The sequence below is a fragment of the Heterocephalus glaber genome, unplaced genomic scaffold, assembly GCF_053883595.1.
Source record: "Heterocephalus glaber isolate CG9 unplaced genomic scaffold, H.glaber_assembly_v1.0 deba00001600, whole genome shotgun sequence".
NCBI classification, from domain to species: Eukaryota; Metazoa; Chordata; class Mammalia; order Rodentia; family Bathyergidae; genus Heterocephalus; species Heterocephalus glaber.
In genome coordinates this window covers 1,170,946-1,186,797 of record NW_028258372.1, presented here as the reverse complement: position 1 = coordinate 1,186,797, position 15,852 = coordinate 1,170,946, and the positions used below count along the sequence as shown (strand labels likewise).

The following is a 15,852-nucleotide window of genomic DNA, read 5'->3' as shown; positions in this document are numbered from 1 at the left end:
AGTCGGGGCACCGTGACTTGAGACCACGGACACCCTCTCTCCCACCGCGGGCGGGCGTCTGTGGGAGGCGAGTGATTCTCTTCGAGGTCACCTTATCACGAACCCCTGCTTCCGATGAATTTTTACTTTTCTGACCATTCTGCGCTCCTTTAGGTAAAATAGAGGACTCTTATTTGGGGACAGGGGCTTTGTTATTTAAAAATTTCTCCCCCCCCACCCCGCTAGCCCCTCTTCAAATTCTTGCGTGGGTGATATTTCGACTTCTTTGCAGCGTGCGCTTCTGTTTACTTCGAAAGCTGTTGGTTAAACAAAACTCACTGGAAGGCTCTGAGCTGTGAGGTTCCCCGGAGAGCGGGTCCACAGCTGCTCCTCGCTACTGATCTGGTGGCATTTCACCCCTACCCCACTCAGAGCAGCCCCAGGTGGAGTTTGGCGTCACGCTGCGCACAGGGGGCGACGGGGAGGAGGCCCGCTTCTGTCTCTTTGCGCGCTGAGCTTGGTGGCAGGGGTGAGCGGGCCTCTCCTCAGCCGTCCTCCCTCGGAGCCCACAGCCCCAGCCTCTGGCGGGATCTAGGTGAAATGCCCAGAATTGGTTTTAGGCTCTGGCGACGGTTGTTTGCCAGGCTTTAAACCACCGGTGTGCACCGTCTTCCCTCCCATGCCCCGCTCAGTGTCTTTTAAGAAAGAGCCGGAGGGGAGACGTCCTGGCGAAGGCCGCTTAGCCCCACACCTGATGCAGGAGAGAGAAGGTGCGAGCGGACTGAGAAGGAACAGATCGGCTTCCAGATAAATAAGCAAAGGCAGCCTGCACGGAGAGGGCTGCTTAGAGACCGCTCGCGACTTGCGCTAACTTTCAAGTTACTGAGATTGTGTGAGCCAAGCGCAGACGGCGGAAGGGCTGCGAGGACCTGAGCCCGGCATGTGGCCTCGCAGATGGAGCCAATATCGAGGCCACTTCTCTTCTCTGGCTGACGGATCGCTTCTTCCCAACCGAAAACCGTCGCCGAGATAGAGGCTTGGGCCTCGCGCCTTGCTCCGGGGCCGCCGAAGCCCTGACAGCGGCCCTGGCCGGAGAGGAGAGGTCGCCAGGAGCCTGGCCCGCACGTCGCCTCGCCGGGCCGGGCAGGAAAAGGACGTCTCGGAGGTGGCAGCACGCGGAGCTGGACTCCAGACGAGCTCGCTCCAGCCCATTTCAACCCTCGGCTCCGGCTCCTGCGCCCTGAGGTGGGCTGCTAATCACTGCCGGGCGCTTGCGACCCGCGAGCCGGCCTGGGGCCAAGCGATTTTCCCTGTTTTTCCCGAAGGTTGTTACCGGCCTCCCACTTGACTTGGGCCTGAGACAGAGGACTGACGCGGGTGCGGTGCGCAGGGAGCTTTCCCCGCCGGATCCTAAACGTGATGTGTGCTGAACGTGCACGGGGCGCTAGGTGCAGCCACAAACTTGTGGGCTGAAGTTGAAAACCTCTCTCTCTCTCTCTCTCTCTCTCTCTCTCTCTCTCTCCTTTCGCCCTCTTTTCCTTCCTTGGCCTCCTCCCACTTAAACTGCAAGCTGGGCAGATGGTTTTAAGGTGTACAGGGTAAATGTCCCTTACTCCTACCACTTTTATTTGTGGATAGATACTAACTTCTATGTTAGCTTACAGATACTTAAGGAAAAAATAATAGGCCGGGGACGGTGGTTTGGATCCATTCTCACAACCCCAACTCCCCCCTTAACACACCCCGCTTACCTCGAAAGGGACCCAACCAATAGAAGCATTATTATTCCACACTGCAGCTCATGGGCATGTTGGGAGCCATTTCAGTTCCCAGCCTAAACTGTCACGTCCCCATTAGAACACTGGATACACTAGCCTAGCGATCGCTGGAGGCATGAGTGTGAGGGTGAGCATTTGCACGGTGGAGGGAGGGGTGTCTGGGGGCGGGAAAGGGCCTGCAGAGGGCTGGTGATGCTCCTGAAAGCCTTTCTTATTGCTGACACCAACCTGGTTGACCTTATTATTCCTCCTCCTCTTCCTCCTCCTCTTCTTAACGTTTGAATTCCGTGCCTAAAGTTTCCCACAGAGTATACACTGTGACATACTAACACCGCTGTTCTGATTCAAAGAGGAGACTTCCTATCTCTTCACAGTTTGATGAACCTGAAGCTGAAATTGTAAATGTCCTAGAAAGGCGTGGTGTCCCCCCCCCCCCCCCGTCGCAGAAGATGGTGGTAATAGCCAGCCAGCCTGGGGTTCTAGCAACGAACCTCATAAATACTCTTGTCACAACACACGATTCAACCTTTGATCTGACTAAATGTGAGGGACGCAGGAAAACTGCTGGTCCCCGTTCAACCTAAAAAACATGCATCTACTGGAGTAGGCATGAAAGTTTCTACTTCCCAGCTCCTGCGAGCCCTAGCTTTTATAGGATCTTTAAGTGATAAACTCGCCTGCTTTATTAAAAGCCGTTTACTGTCCCCAGCGAAAGGCATCTTCTCTCTGTGGCTGGAGGCTCTCTCTTCAGCGTCTGTTACCTTGCAAAGCCCAGAGCTGCCTTATCTAGAGAACCCGTGCTGGGTATTTCTCATCTCAGAAAGTCAAGCCAAAATGAACTTTCTTCGGTTTCAAGTTGGAGTCTGAGATTCTAGCGTTTGATATGTCTTGCCTAATAAACTTTAAACTTTGTTACCCAGGTGTCAAAATCGTGTAAATCCAGTGTTGGACTGCGCTCCTGAGTCGGTCTGGGGACACTGAGCGAGATAATGTTTGTAACATATACTTTTAAATAGCTGCTGTATCCATAGTCCCAGGGACCCTGTCAGAGGTGGTGGTGGTGGGGGGGGTGTAAATATTCTTGTTCCCAGTAATCTTGCTGGTGGTTGACTGGGGCTCAGCCAGTGTTGCTCCTTTATATCGGATGCAGCGAGCTCAGCGTTAAACCTCCGCACGTATCATTTTAATCCCAGACCTACCTGCATCTCACAGTCCACCCCCTCTTTAAAAGGAAGCGTGACATGTATTGCGGCTCCTACCCAGGATCGCTGTAAAAACGGACTGATTTGTGGACCCTCCACTCCCTCCTTCTGCATCACCGCCACCCCGAAAAGCCCCACTTTGTCTCCAGTATACTTTTCCGTGCCTTCCTCCACCCGAGTCCGAGGAGCGCTCGCTCCCTCGCTCGCTGGGGCGCGGGGCGAACCCGATCAGCTGTATCTGGGAAATGGAAAAAAACACGCACAAGCACACACACGCGCGCACACACACACACGCGCGTACACGGCGGCGAGGACCGGCTGCCCGGGAGCGGCGCGCGGCCCGCAGATGGCTCTCGGCGGCCCGGCCGGCGTCGCAGCGCCCGGAGCAGCGCGGCCGGGGAGGGGGCCGGGGAGGAGCCGCCGCTCCGCTCTCCCTCCTCTCTCCCCAGCCCGCACCCCCACACCCACCCCTTTTATATATTTTTTTCCTCCCAAGTTCTCTTGCCTCGCCGTCCCCCCTTGAATCCGAAGGCGCCTCGCGATTGGGTGCTGGGGCCGGGTACGTCAGTCGGACTGTGACGTGCAGTCTTCCTGTTTCCTTCAGCTGCGTCTTAAAGTAAATCTTGCGGAGCGGAGCCCTCAGCCGAGGGAGCGCTCGGAAACCCACGGCGCTGCAGCGGGCGAGCCGAGCGGCGCACGCTCAGGAGCCGGGGCCGGTGCGCCCGCCCGCGCCGACTCACCGGCCCGCTCCGCCCGCGCGTCCGCCACTCGCGAACCAGCGCGCGCGTGTTTTCCGCTCCCTGCCGGCGACAGGGAGAGCGAGCGAGGGGAGAGGGCGCGCGAGGCCCGTCCGCCGCCCTCGCGCCGTAAGTACCTCTCCCTCGCGAGGGCCTCCCCTGCCCCGATCGCGCGCGGCTGCGGGAGAGTGGCACGGAGCGGCGCCTCGCACTCAGCCGCGCGCGCCCCGAAAGTGGTGCTGTTGGACGCACCGCGTCACAGCCTCGGGACACTTTCCGAGCCGGGACCCGGCGCGGCGCGGCCCCGCTCCCGAGGCTGAGGGATCCCTGGCTTTTATCTCCTTCCCCTGCCTGCCAGGGGCTGGGGTCGCCGGACTTGTCACCTTTTGTGTCCCGCTTCTGCGGTGCGGGGAGGCGTCCGCTTGCTCCCCGCGTCTCCGCCCTCCCTTTTCGGGAGAGAGGACCGCGCAGGAGACCGGGTCGCTTTTTGTTCGCCAGGGTCGCCGCTCTCCGACGAGCCTCCCCTTCCCACCTCCCCGGGCGCAAACTCCGGGCTCCTCCCCAGCCCTGCGCCTTTGTCTGGTTTATTATAGCCGCCTCTCGGCCGGGCTCCTCCAATTTGCTTGTCATTTGCATACCTTCCCCTTCTCCTCTTTAACCGGGCGCCGGGCCCGGAGCCGGGAAGGAGGCGCGGGGGAGGGGGCGCCCTCACTTTGCTCTCCCTGCGCGAGCCGGGCTGCGATGCTGAAATCGGGGCGGCAGCGGGCACCGCTGGGTCCCGGGAAAGGAGCCCCGGGGTCGAGCGCAGTCGGTAAGGCCACGCCGCCAGCCGGGGCAGCAAGGCTGGGGAGCCTGAGCCCGCGGGGCGGGCGGGCGGGCGGGGATGGGTGATCTCGTCCCGGGCTGCGGGGCGCGGACCTCGTCCCGGTGGTACCCAGGGCTTCGCCCCAGTCTGGAGGACGGGGAGGCAGGAGGGCCGAGGTGAGGGAATCGCGGCTGGAAGCGCAGCGCCCGGAGAGAGCTGGGCGGGAAGAGGAGGCAGAGCCGCGAGCCCGGCCGAGCGGACGCGGGAGGGGCCGGAGCCGTCGCCCGAGTCCAGTTTGGCGAGTTGCTGGTTCCGCAGCGGGCGGGACGGAGAGCTCCGCGCCGTCTGCGGGGATGGGGCCCGGGTGGGCACGGGGCGCAGCTCCCACGCCGCGGGGCCCCGGCGCCTTTCCAGCGCCTTCCGAAGTTGAGACTCCTCCGGGCCGCCCCGAGCAGGACCGGCGGGGGGGGGGGGGCGGCGGCTGGACGTCTCTTCCGCGGCTGGAGGCAGAAACTGCCCTTCTTGGCAGCCCGAGCCCTACTCCGCCTGGGGGAAGGCTGCGAACTCACCTGCTTGTTTTTATTTTTCTGAGAAGGTCTGTGTTGTCTCCTTAAGCTTATGAAAACAGAGCAAGCCCAGGGTGGCCTCCGTTGAAAGTCAAGGCTAGAAAAGTCTCCTTCACTCCCCCCTCCCATGCCTTCTCTTACCAAAAAAAAAAATCATTTCCTCTCCTAAAGTAGGCAGGCAGACGTCTGTTAGAGTGCGCATGGGCAGGGCCTGACAGGTGTGTTGTGTCAAGAAAGACAGGTGTAAGTTTCCTCCTGTCTGCTTGTGTGTGCGCGTCCCAGACCACAGGGCTTGCTGGAGGGCTGCAGAGGTTTTTGAATTTAGGTTGCCCTGGCTAACAAGGGTTCTGGGTTAGGGGGAATGGGGCTGCGGTGGTGTTTTGAGCCCCACCATGTGAGCTCTTTGGGAAGGGCTGGGGGGCCGAGAGGTATGTATGTGTTTATTTTTCTTTAGGGTGTTGGCAGGCCGCTGCTGAGGCAGCTTCTCAGGCTTCTGTCTGCCAGGGAGCCAAGAGCACCCCCACTTCAGGCAGCAGGTGGAGGGAGATTGATTTTCCTTTTGGGTCTCTCCAGTTTATGCCTGTCTCATTGGTCTGTGCTTGGCAGAGAGGGAGGGGGGGAGAGGAGAGAGACATCCTTTGTGTGTGTGTGTGTGTGTGTGTGTGTGTGTGTGTGTGTGTGTGTTTTGGACAGCCAGGGTGGTGTGTAACTGCCAAAAATACCAAAGTCAGTTTGAAAGTGTTAGTGGTGTTAAAGCTTATCTTTTAGCTTGCTCGCTCCTCCCTGCCCTGCCCGGAAAGAATAGGTATGTGTGATGTGTGTGAACTCCTTCAAGGTATATGTTCAATAATCTCCTAAAGTACGAATGCGCCTGTCACTGTACCAGACATGTGCCAGATGTCCTAGATAGGACTTTGATGGAGAAGGGAAATCTTCAGCACATGAGAGCTAATTGTGCTTTTCTGTTTGATGTAAGATTCAGGCAGTCAGTCTATGAAGAGTTTCTTGCACAAACTTCTGAGTATTTTTGAAATGAAATGGGCTGTGTTTGGTAAGGAAGGAAAAGGGAGCATATTGGAGTTAGCCTGTGCATGGGCAGATTTATAGAAGGGTAAAACAAATGAAGTTAAGGACTGTGGCTGGATGTGTGAGCGAAGATGCTGGGAAATCAATGAAGACCCTATATCTGGATTCTTAAAACTTAACTTTTAAAACATTTTTCTTTATCAGGCTACTGCTTTAAATTGAGCTGCATAGTGAGTAGGTTAGAAGATAAATGGCTTTTGTTGGTTGGTTTTGTTGTTTGCATGGTTATCATTGTTTCTAAGAAAATGTGATAGTATGTGTCATGTATTTTTTCAACTTAAACGTCAAGCCCCCCCCCATATTTTCCGTGGATGCTTTTGAAGTTCTTTGATGATTAAACTGTCATCTATGGCTATGTTTGTTTACTTTGTTTCTAATAGAGGTCATCTGTGCTTGGCACTTATTGATATTTTTATGCATCCATTATGCAGGATTCTATTTAGTTTAATCACCACCTTGTGGGAAAAAAAGTCATGGATATACAACATGCATCTTTGTTCTCACTTTACTCCCTGGCTAGCCTGGCTCTCCCCTGAGTAGCACATGCCATCTTAAAACCTCAGCTAACTTATTCTATAAGTTGCCACATCTCCTCTTCATCTACTCAAAATTCAAAAAAGGCCTTTTTTTATCAACTTCCTGGAGCATTTCAGGGATTGTCTCAAATTTGCAATATCAATATGGGGATTTTTACATTTAGAATTTTTAAAAGAAATTATAAAATATTAGTGGTGTGATAATGTAAAATAGATTATGCATGATGTACTATGATAGAATTCCAATTAAATCTTTTGAATAAATTGGAAGGGACATATATAAGGGACATGCAAGGAAGGAACATATAATTCTGAACTTTTACTGCCTAGTGTATTCAAAGCCTCAAACAATACTTAGAATAGTCCAAATTTTGCAAAAAAAAGAAAAAAGTGTAAGTGTGTTTTCTTAAGATGCCTCCTTACACTTCTATTTACCCAATTTGATGAATTATTACTTCTAGATAAGTAGAAATCAATATTGTAGGCATGTCTCAGACAATGTTATGCATTCATTTTGCAGAAGAAAAATGTGTGGAATTTTTAATAGGATGGAAGAATCATAAATGAAATGGTTACGATTTAAGAAGTCTGTCATGATAGGAAATTTAAAAACCTGTCAATATAATCTTAGTTACGTGAAGTATTCACTTATGTCAAGTGGGTTCTTCAAAATAGATATTAAAAGCTTCTTAACCTGGTAGTGAGCAGAAACATCTCTAAAGGAAAAGTGCTAATCAGCATAAACGAACTCTGGAACACAGCAAAGGAAGGGGAGCTTAGACTTGGGGGTACGTGCGTCAAGTCCTCTGATTTTTCAGATTCCTCTACAATACTCTCTATTCAAAAAATACCACTTAAAATGTCATAGCCAGGTGAACCCCAAGAAGTCGATTCAAGGCCCCTTTAAAGATGACATTCTAAAAGAAGTAATAAGCAAATTCTTCAAATAATTTTATCAACAAAGACAGATAAGCTAAATGATCCAAGCAGGAAACCAAGCTAACCTTACGCTTTCACTGCCTTGTAAAAGATTTGTCTGAACTCTCTGGATAGTTACCAGAATGAAACACTTCTTTGTCCAGGGACTGGACAAATAGACGTGTAGTAGAAGTTGCATCTCCTTCCCCCAAATAACTTCTTTATTACAGTGCAGCACTGAACCACTTTCTGTTCATATTGCAATGTTCCTTTGAAATTCTTTACTGAAAATGCTTTTCTGCTAACATTGCATCCTTAGGATTCTCTAGGTTAAAGAGAATGTCAGATAAGTCAGATTTTAATGAATCTTTTGTGGTAGTTAAAAATCTGACTTGATTATATCTTAGTGTTTGTTCTTATCTTTTCTGAGAGGAATTGCTATGCTAAGATATCTATTGTGTAGCAGTTATTAAAGGATTTGTATAGATTTAGATGCCAACTGGTGCAGCAAATAACAATCAAAAATTATAGGTAGATTTTTACATTAATTAAAGAGGAGTTTATAAAAATAAGATATATAAAAAAATAAGGTATATGTCTTTGCTCAATAATAATTTAGGTTCAATTTCCACGTCAATGTTTTTTCTATCTTCCTGCTGATATTAATATTCACCATTTTGATACGCTGATCAGAAAGCTTCATGTTGCTTGGCCACATTCATAATTAATGTTAAAATGATGAAAATATTATAAGAATCAATAGGAATTATTGTGACAACATTAAGGTGGAACATATATGTGAAGACATGCAGGAGTTTTTGAAAATCTTGCTGGAGAGGAAGGACCATATAAGTGATAGTCATTACATAACATCCTTTCGATTCTGAATTGGGAAATCATAGAAACACTTGGGAAATGTTTTTTAAGTGATCTGATTTATATTATGAGTATCTGATAATGCATTTTATTATAGGGTAAATATACTCATATGTGTATGTTGTCTATGAAATATGATGCTAGTAAAGGACTATGTGTTCCAGTTATATTGTTTATCTTGGCTATGGCCTCTGTGGATCTCAGTGTGTGCCACCACGCTAAACTTTATTTCTAAGTTTAGGGCTAAGCTATGGGGAGAGCTGTTTTCATTTGTGCCTCATAATACAGTGTCTCTTACTGGACTGTATGATTTTTTTCTATTTCCCCCCAGTTGTCCTGTTCTATTTGTTATGTCTCACCTAGACATTTTACAGTAAGACCTAAAGTTATTTAAATTCTCTTAGCCCAAAACAGAAAGAAAGTATTATTGAATTTAAAAACGCTCACTGCTTAAAAGACAACTTTGAAAACTCAGTTTGGTTTGAGGAATTTGGAGAAAGTTACAGAATATCTAGTTCTTCATAGACTCAGCAAACATGTTTAATTAACACTTACTCTCCACTGAAGATGAAAGCATCATGTCTTCCCCCCTTAGGAAGAGCCCAGGCCTCTTCGAGGCTTCAGTGAGAGGCAGGGATGCAGCTGTTGATACCTAGGCTAAAGGAGAGGAAGTGAATTGGATGTGGAGGTACATGGCAGGTGGGAAAGGAAGGATGCCTGGGATGACCTTGTGCTCATCAAGGACACCAGCATGTCCTTTTGGAGCCCCTGCTACATCTTCCCATGGCAAGGTGGGCAGGAGCAAAATCCAGCTTGTGTGTTAAGGTGAACAGGGGGGAAATACTGCAGGAAGTTTGAGCAACATTTTGATTAGCGATCCGCATGCTTTGCTGGTGCTATTAAAGAGAAAAATATTTGTACACAAAAAGGAGATGATGTTTTTAAACTATAAGCCATAGTTTTGGAAATCTGGGATACATACAAAAGAATCTTCTTGTGCCCCCCCATCTAAGTGTTCCTGAAACTAATAGATCTTTGAAATAATTCTGCCTTTTTCTTCTTCCTCTCACCTGACAGCTATCCCTGATTTATCAGATCTAATGTGTCAGTGAAATATTTGTCACTGCCTTTTTGTATTCCTGAAACCAATTTTATTAGTAGTATGTGAGAAGTCTCAATCATTCTGAATCTAATTTTGAGCCCAATATTAAAGTTATTGAGACCTCTATTTCCATTCCAAAGTTCAGGATATTTTATCATAAAGTATACAGGAAGTATTTCATCCTTAACATTACAAAAATATATAGAAAGAATTATCATCTGGCTTTCATGATACTCTAGAACAGCCTCTTTTAAAATTGTATTTTCGACACCAAGATCAAATATTGCATGATGAAATCTCTGCCAGGATAAAAAACATACATATTGTTGCCATGTAAGCATTGAGCATTTTCTTGATTTTTACAGGTTATTTCATGCTGAAATTATGCCTATTTGCATGGATAGTCATTCTTTAAAACTAGCCACAGATGCAGTCCTGGGGAGCACGTAGATGTTTTTACAGGTGAACCGAAAGAGATGGGAGCTGTTCCAAACACTCTGCATGCTGCCTTTGGCAATAGAGCCTGTTATTGTGAAGATGTGCTCCGTTAAGCGAATGTGAAGTTCAATATCAGATAAACCTGGCATGAAAAAAAAATATTTTCATTTTCTTCATGAAATGTTAATTGTAAACAAAAAGATGTGACATCTTACATGGATACAAAATTTGTGATCAGTGTTGCTGGTTAATAAGTCACACAATATGTCAAGTGCCTTTTATAAAAGGCAAGCAAGGATATTCCTTTTTTATAGTCTGTCCCCAAGAATCAAAGAAAGTATTTCCCTTACTCACATATTTGGTTGATGTCTTATTTTTTCTTTCTATATCTTTCAACTGGTTGTTTTTTTTTCCTTCCTTTTCTTTACCAGGGGAAATAAGATGCACAAAGGATGAGAGCTAAAGGGTTTCTTTAGGCATTTGGAGAACTATTTGGCAGATTTTTACATAAGAAAACTAGTACCAAAGATGTATTTATTCTTGCCTTGTCCAATAATTTATTAGTCTACCTATTAATTTCTAAAATGTGACAACAGCCTTCTTTTGCAGTGAATCCAGTTTTCTAATAATCAAGGCCATCAAAAGGGACAATATGAAAATGTAGAAATATGCTCATAGTGACATTTGGATATAGCAACAGATACCATCATCACATATGACTTTAATAATAAAAATGTGTAACTTTGCTAAATGAATAATCTTGTAAAATGAGTATGCATTGATTTCAGTGCTAAATTGATCATTTATGTTTGAAAGGTGCTGGATGGGGTGTTCTTCCCATTTCACATAAGACAAAAATATTTTAAAATTCAGTAATAAGAGGTATGCGTTGTATATGTGTATTTACCTTGGAGTCTTTTCCTTTAGTAGCAGTCAAACCACAATAATTTTAATGGAGAAATGGAATTTATCATCCAAATTTCACGCAGCCTCAAAATTTAACCTTATTTCTTAAGTATAGACCACTTGCATCTTCTTTTATAATGTGAATCTCAAAGCCCAAAATTTAATCAATTGGTTGTCAGAGGCTGTGTTCTTATAATCTACTGTTTCTTCTGAAGATAAACAGTATCATTTTAGGCATTTGTGAAAGGGAATCATATTACTGGTGCTTAAGCAGTTTTTGCTTTTTTTAAAATCTTAATCCATCTTAAACCAGTGGAGCAGAAATATTTAAAAATGTTTCATTTCAAGCAGAGTGCATAATAAATTGCAATAATTGTAATGTGCCATAAATCCCAGAGCCTATGCATTTTGCATTTGATTCAGGATTGAGGTCAGGAAATTTGGAGAAATTTAAAGAAAATGATTCATCAGTCCTTTTGTTCTGTTGGCCAGGGTCCCGGGATTCTTGAGCTGTGCCCAGCTGACGAGCTTTTGAAGATGGCACAATAACCGTCCAGTGATGCCTGACCATGACAGCACAGCCCTCTTAAGCCGGCAAACCAAGAGAAGAAGAGTTGACATTGGAGTGAAAAGGACGGTAGGGACAGCATCTGCATTTTTTGCTAAAGCAAGAGCAACGTTTTTTAGTGCCATGAATCCCCAAGGTTCTGAGCAGGATGTTGAGTATTCAGTGGTACAGCATGCAGATGGGGAAAAGTCAAATGTACTTCGCAAGCTGCTGAAGAGGGCGAACTCGTATGAAGATGCTATGATGCCTTTTCCAGGAGCAACCATAATTTCCCAGCTGTTGAAAAATAACATGAACAAAAATGGTGGCACGGAGCCCAGTTTCCAAGCCAGTGGTCTCTCTAGTACGGGCTCCGAAGTCCATCAGGAGGATATATGCAGCAACTCTTCAAGAGACAGCCCCCCAGAGTGTCTTTCCCCTTTTGGCAGGCCTACTATGAGCCAGTTTGATATGGATCGCTTATGTGATGAACACCTGAGAGCAAAGCGTGCCCGGGTGGAGAACATAATCCGGGGTATGAGCCATTCCCCCAGTGTGGCATTAAGGGGCAATGAAAATGAAAGAGAGATGGCCCCACAGTCTGTGAGCCCCCGAGAAAGTTACCGAGAAAACAAACGCAAGCAAAAGCTGCCCCAGCAGCAGCAGCAGAGTTTCCAGCAGCTGGTTTCAGCCCGCAAAGAACAGAAGCGAGAGGAGCGCCGACAGCTGAAACAGCAGCTGGAGGACATGCAGAAGCAGCTGCGGCAGCTGCAGGAGAAGTTCTACCAGATCTACGACAGCACCGATTCTGAAAATGATGAAGATGGGAACCTGTCCGAAGACAGCATGCGCTCGGAGATTCTAGAGGCGCGGGCCCAGGACTCCGTGGGGAGGTCAGACAGTGAGATGTGTGAGCTGGACCCAGGACAGTTCATCGACCGGGCTCGGGCCCTGATCAGAGAGCAGGAGATGGCTGAAAACAAGCCCAAGCGAGAAGGCAGCAACAAAGACAGAGACCACGGGCCAAACTCCTTGCAACCGGAAGGCAAGCACTTGGCTGAGACCTTGAAACAGGAGCTCAACACTGCCATGTCACAAGTTGTGGACACTGTGGTCAAAGTCTTCTCGGCCAAGCCCTCCCGCCAGGTTCCTCAGGTCTTCCCACCTCTCCAGATCCCCCAGCCCAGGTTTGCAGTCAATGGGGACAACCATAATTTCCACACCGCCAACCAGCGCCTGCAGTGCTTTGGCGACGTCATCATTCCAAACCCCCTGGACACCTTTGGCAATGTGCAGATGCCCAGTTCCACAGACCAGACAGAAGCACTGCCCCTGGTGGTCCGCAAAAACTCCTCTGACCAGTCTGCCTCCGGCCCGGCCGCTGGCGGCCACCACCAGCCCCTGCACCAGTCGCCTCTCTCGGCCACCACGGGCTTCACCACCTCCACCTTCCGCCACCCCTTCCCCCTCCCCTTGATGGCCTACCCATTTCAGAGTCCATTAGGTGCTCCCTCTGGCTCCTTCTCGGGAAAAGACAGAGCCTCTCCCGAGTCCTTAGACTTAACTAGGGACACGACAAGCCTGAGGACCAAGATGTCATCTCACCACCTGAGCCACCATGCTTGCTCACCAGCACACCCACCCAGCACGGCCGAAGGGCTCTCCCTGTCGCTCATAAAGTCCGAGTGCGGTGATCTCCAAGACATGTCCGAAATCTCACCCTATTCGGGAAGTGCAATATCCTTTTATTTTCCCCTCAAGGAACAAACAAAACAACACAAAGCGAAAAGATTGCCCAAGAGGCTAGCTTGATACCGTGTGTAGGATGATGTAGATCAGTCTCTTCTCAAGAATGAAATTTTCCCTATTATCCAACCTAACAGGCTCTCAGCAGTGTACAGGTGGCATTTCTGATTGCAGGAAAGCTTCGACCTAAACTAGTGTTTGCAACGTTCACAAGTTGTTGTTTGCCTCCAGGAGCTGGTGTCTGATGCACTTTCCCAGCACTGTCGTTTTTTCTTCTGCTGTTCCTGTATTCATTCTCTCTCTCTCTCTCTCTCTCTCTCTCTCTCTCTCTGTCTCTCTCCCTTCCTCCCTCCCTCCCTCTCTCTGTAAATTCAGAAATTGCAAAAATCTTCTCATTGTACACTTTGAGGTCTCTCAGATACTTTATAAAGATAGCACGTTTTATCATGGAGTAGGGAGAAGAGTCAGATCTGTAAGATTCCACTAAGAAAATCCTCACCCTTTAGTTTACCTTCCCCAAAGCTCCTGGTCCCCATAATGAGGGCCCAGTTAGATCTCACGAAGTGCACTTTATTGATGGGAAGCTGCTAAGCTGTCACAGTGGGAGAAAGGCAGCTATGGGTGGGAAGTTAGTTTCTCTCTTTAATTTTTAAGCAAGACTTTTTTCTTTAAGGAAATACACAGGTACTGATTTATTCAGACGGCATCAGCCTCTCTCGCTCACCCAAAGTCTGTTCTTTGGGCCTGGTGCAGCTGCTTCTATGCATGATTAACCTCTGCTCAGCCATACACAGAAATCTTTTGTCCTAACATACACAAAGCAAATTATTTTGGAAAGCAAAAGAGCACAATTAAATATAAAACTCAGCAGTATTAGACTTAAAAAATGGCTCTTTTTATGACTCCTTTAAATTCTGATCCTGACCTTTATGTAGAGATGCTGATTATATTTTTTGGTAGACATACCCTGAACTCCTGCTATTTTTAACTGATTTATCTTTCTCTGTAAATCAGGCCTTTCCTTAAATTTTTAAAAACTCTCATAATGGTTAGTCTTTTGGGGTAGTAGAATAATAATATTTGGAGGCAGGTGGAGGGATGTTTCTTATATAATAAATTACCAGATGGATGTAAAATTTAGCAATTAAGTTGGCTGTTACTAAATTGAGGATTTTGAGCAATCATCTTGATGACTAGAGACTGACATTTTAGTATTTGAGCCCACTCCAGAGGCTGACACGTAAGTGTGAAGTCCCAGCTATGGTGGAGATATGTTGTCCTGGGTCTTCTCCCCAGCCAGCTCTCAGGATGGTAGGGAAGCCTTTTGGGGAGGTGGATTGAGCCACAGGTATGAGACCCCTGGAGCACTTAAACATGGAGTTGCTTTCGTTGCTGAGGAAGAAGAGAGGCCAGTCAAGAGAGAGATGCTGAGGTCTCAACGTGAGTCTTGGCTTGGTTGCTGATTTAACTTCAGCCTTTCAGAGTTCTAAAATGCAATGCACCAGTCATAAAGCTACGCTACACCAAGCGCTGTGTCTTTAATGTATTGTAAACAGGCAGAAAAAGCTTCGTCAAGATGATGGCAATAGAGCTATTGGTGATGCAAAAGGTGGAGTAAGACCCGAGGGGCGAATGGATTTTCACCCTTCACAAGAAGAGCATCTTTCAAAGATCGTGTCAATTCTAGACCCTGTCAGGCCTCAGAGATCCTTGAATTTCATTTTGAAACAAGTAGGAAAGTAGAAGTGATGTAGGCTCTTCCGTCAGGCAGAGAGAGAGACAGACAAAACTGGAAGCCAGGCTTCATAGTTCTAAAACTCTTGCTCCTGATGCTAGTTTATATTCTTTAACTTAGACTTCTCACTATTACCAGATAACTCTAATAGTGCCTTTTTATTTCTTTTTAAGTTAGTTTAGTCTTCTAGGGAAAAAAACCAATCTTTTACATTGCTTTAAGTGTCAGCCATGAACACATTGTCTTGCTTGCCCTCTCTTTCTAAATCCCCAGAGGAATTTCGAGGATTTGAATGAATGAGTTCCTTCTACTTCTATAGGTATCAAAGGCTGTAAAGAAACTATAGTTACTTCTCCTGCCGAGAAGTAACTTCTGCTGAGAAGTAACTTCTCCTGTGCCCTGCCAATAAGATCCTGTCGAGCAGTGATGGTGGTAAACACCCTTGTTTGTATGAAATGTTAGTTGCCGACACCTGGAGGTCTTTGCTTCATATGGCTGGATGTTTGAGCCTCTTGCTGCAATTAATGACTGTATTTTTTTGCTTTTTGACCTTCTAACCTCTGCTACTTCCTTCTTCTCTTCCGCTACATTGTACTTTTAACCATTCAGGTCATTGTCATACATATTCTTTCCCTGGAAGAAGAGGATAGGCAAGTGATATTTGCTGTAGTCCCACAGTTCTGAAGTAGCTGAGGGTCCAAGTATTTGTTGTCAGATTGGATCGGATTCACTTTGCTCCTGTTTCTATCTCTGTATGGCAGTGAGTTCTTCCCTTGATTTACCAAATAGTGTACATATCCCACGATTCTACCCAGTTATTTGGACAAATCTTTCCAGACAGATTTCTCAAACTTGGTTTGAAGAAATCTCTGGGCATCACAGTGATGTTTTACTC

At 47.2% G+C, this 15,852-nt stretch overlaps 2 protein-coding genes across 6 annotated transcripts in view; one reads left to right on the top strand and one right to left on the bottom strand.

The window, feature by feature from the left end:
* The window catches only part of LOC110350941 (uncharacterized), a 73,270-nt gene extending 64,960 nt beyond the window's left edge, over window positions 1-8,310 (bottom strand). Inside the window, exons 1-3 of the mRNA XM_087194223.1 lie at window positions 8,281-8,310; window positions 4,080-5,038; window positions 1,731-3,630 (exon numbers count right to left, since the gene is read on the bottom strand). Coding sequence (XP_087050349.1) covers window positions 2,982-3,630; window positions 4,080-5,038; window positions 8,281-8,310 — 1,638 coding nt within the window. The 3' untranslated portion in view covers window positions 1,731-2,981. The remainder of the gene's footprint in view (window positions 1-1,730; window positions 3,631-4,079; window positions 5,039-8,280) is intronic.
* Prox1 (prospero homeobox 1) overlaps window positions 3,494-15,852 on the top strand; it is a 50,203-nt gene continuing 37,844 nt past the window's right edge. For 2 of the 5 annotated variants that reach the window (XM_087194243.1, XM_087194239.1), the window contains exons 1-2: window positions 3,619-3,825; window positions 11,422-13,215. In XM_087194243.1, the coding sequence (XP_087050369.1) occupies window positions 11,489-13,215 (1,727 nt within the window). In that variant the 5' untranslated portion in view covers window positions 3,619-3,825; window positions 11,422-11,488. Of the gene's footprint in view, window positions 3,519-3,618; window positions 3,826-4,367; window positions 4,508-5,029; window positions 5,496-11,421; window positions 13,216-15,852 lie in introns of those variants that run through there. The other 3 variants (XM_087194241.1, XM_087194240.1, XM_087194242.1) reach the window with 3 other exon arrangements.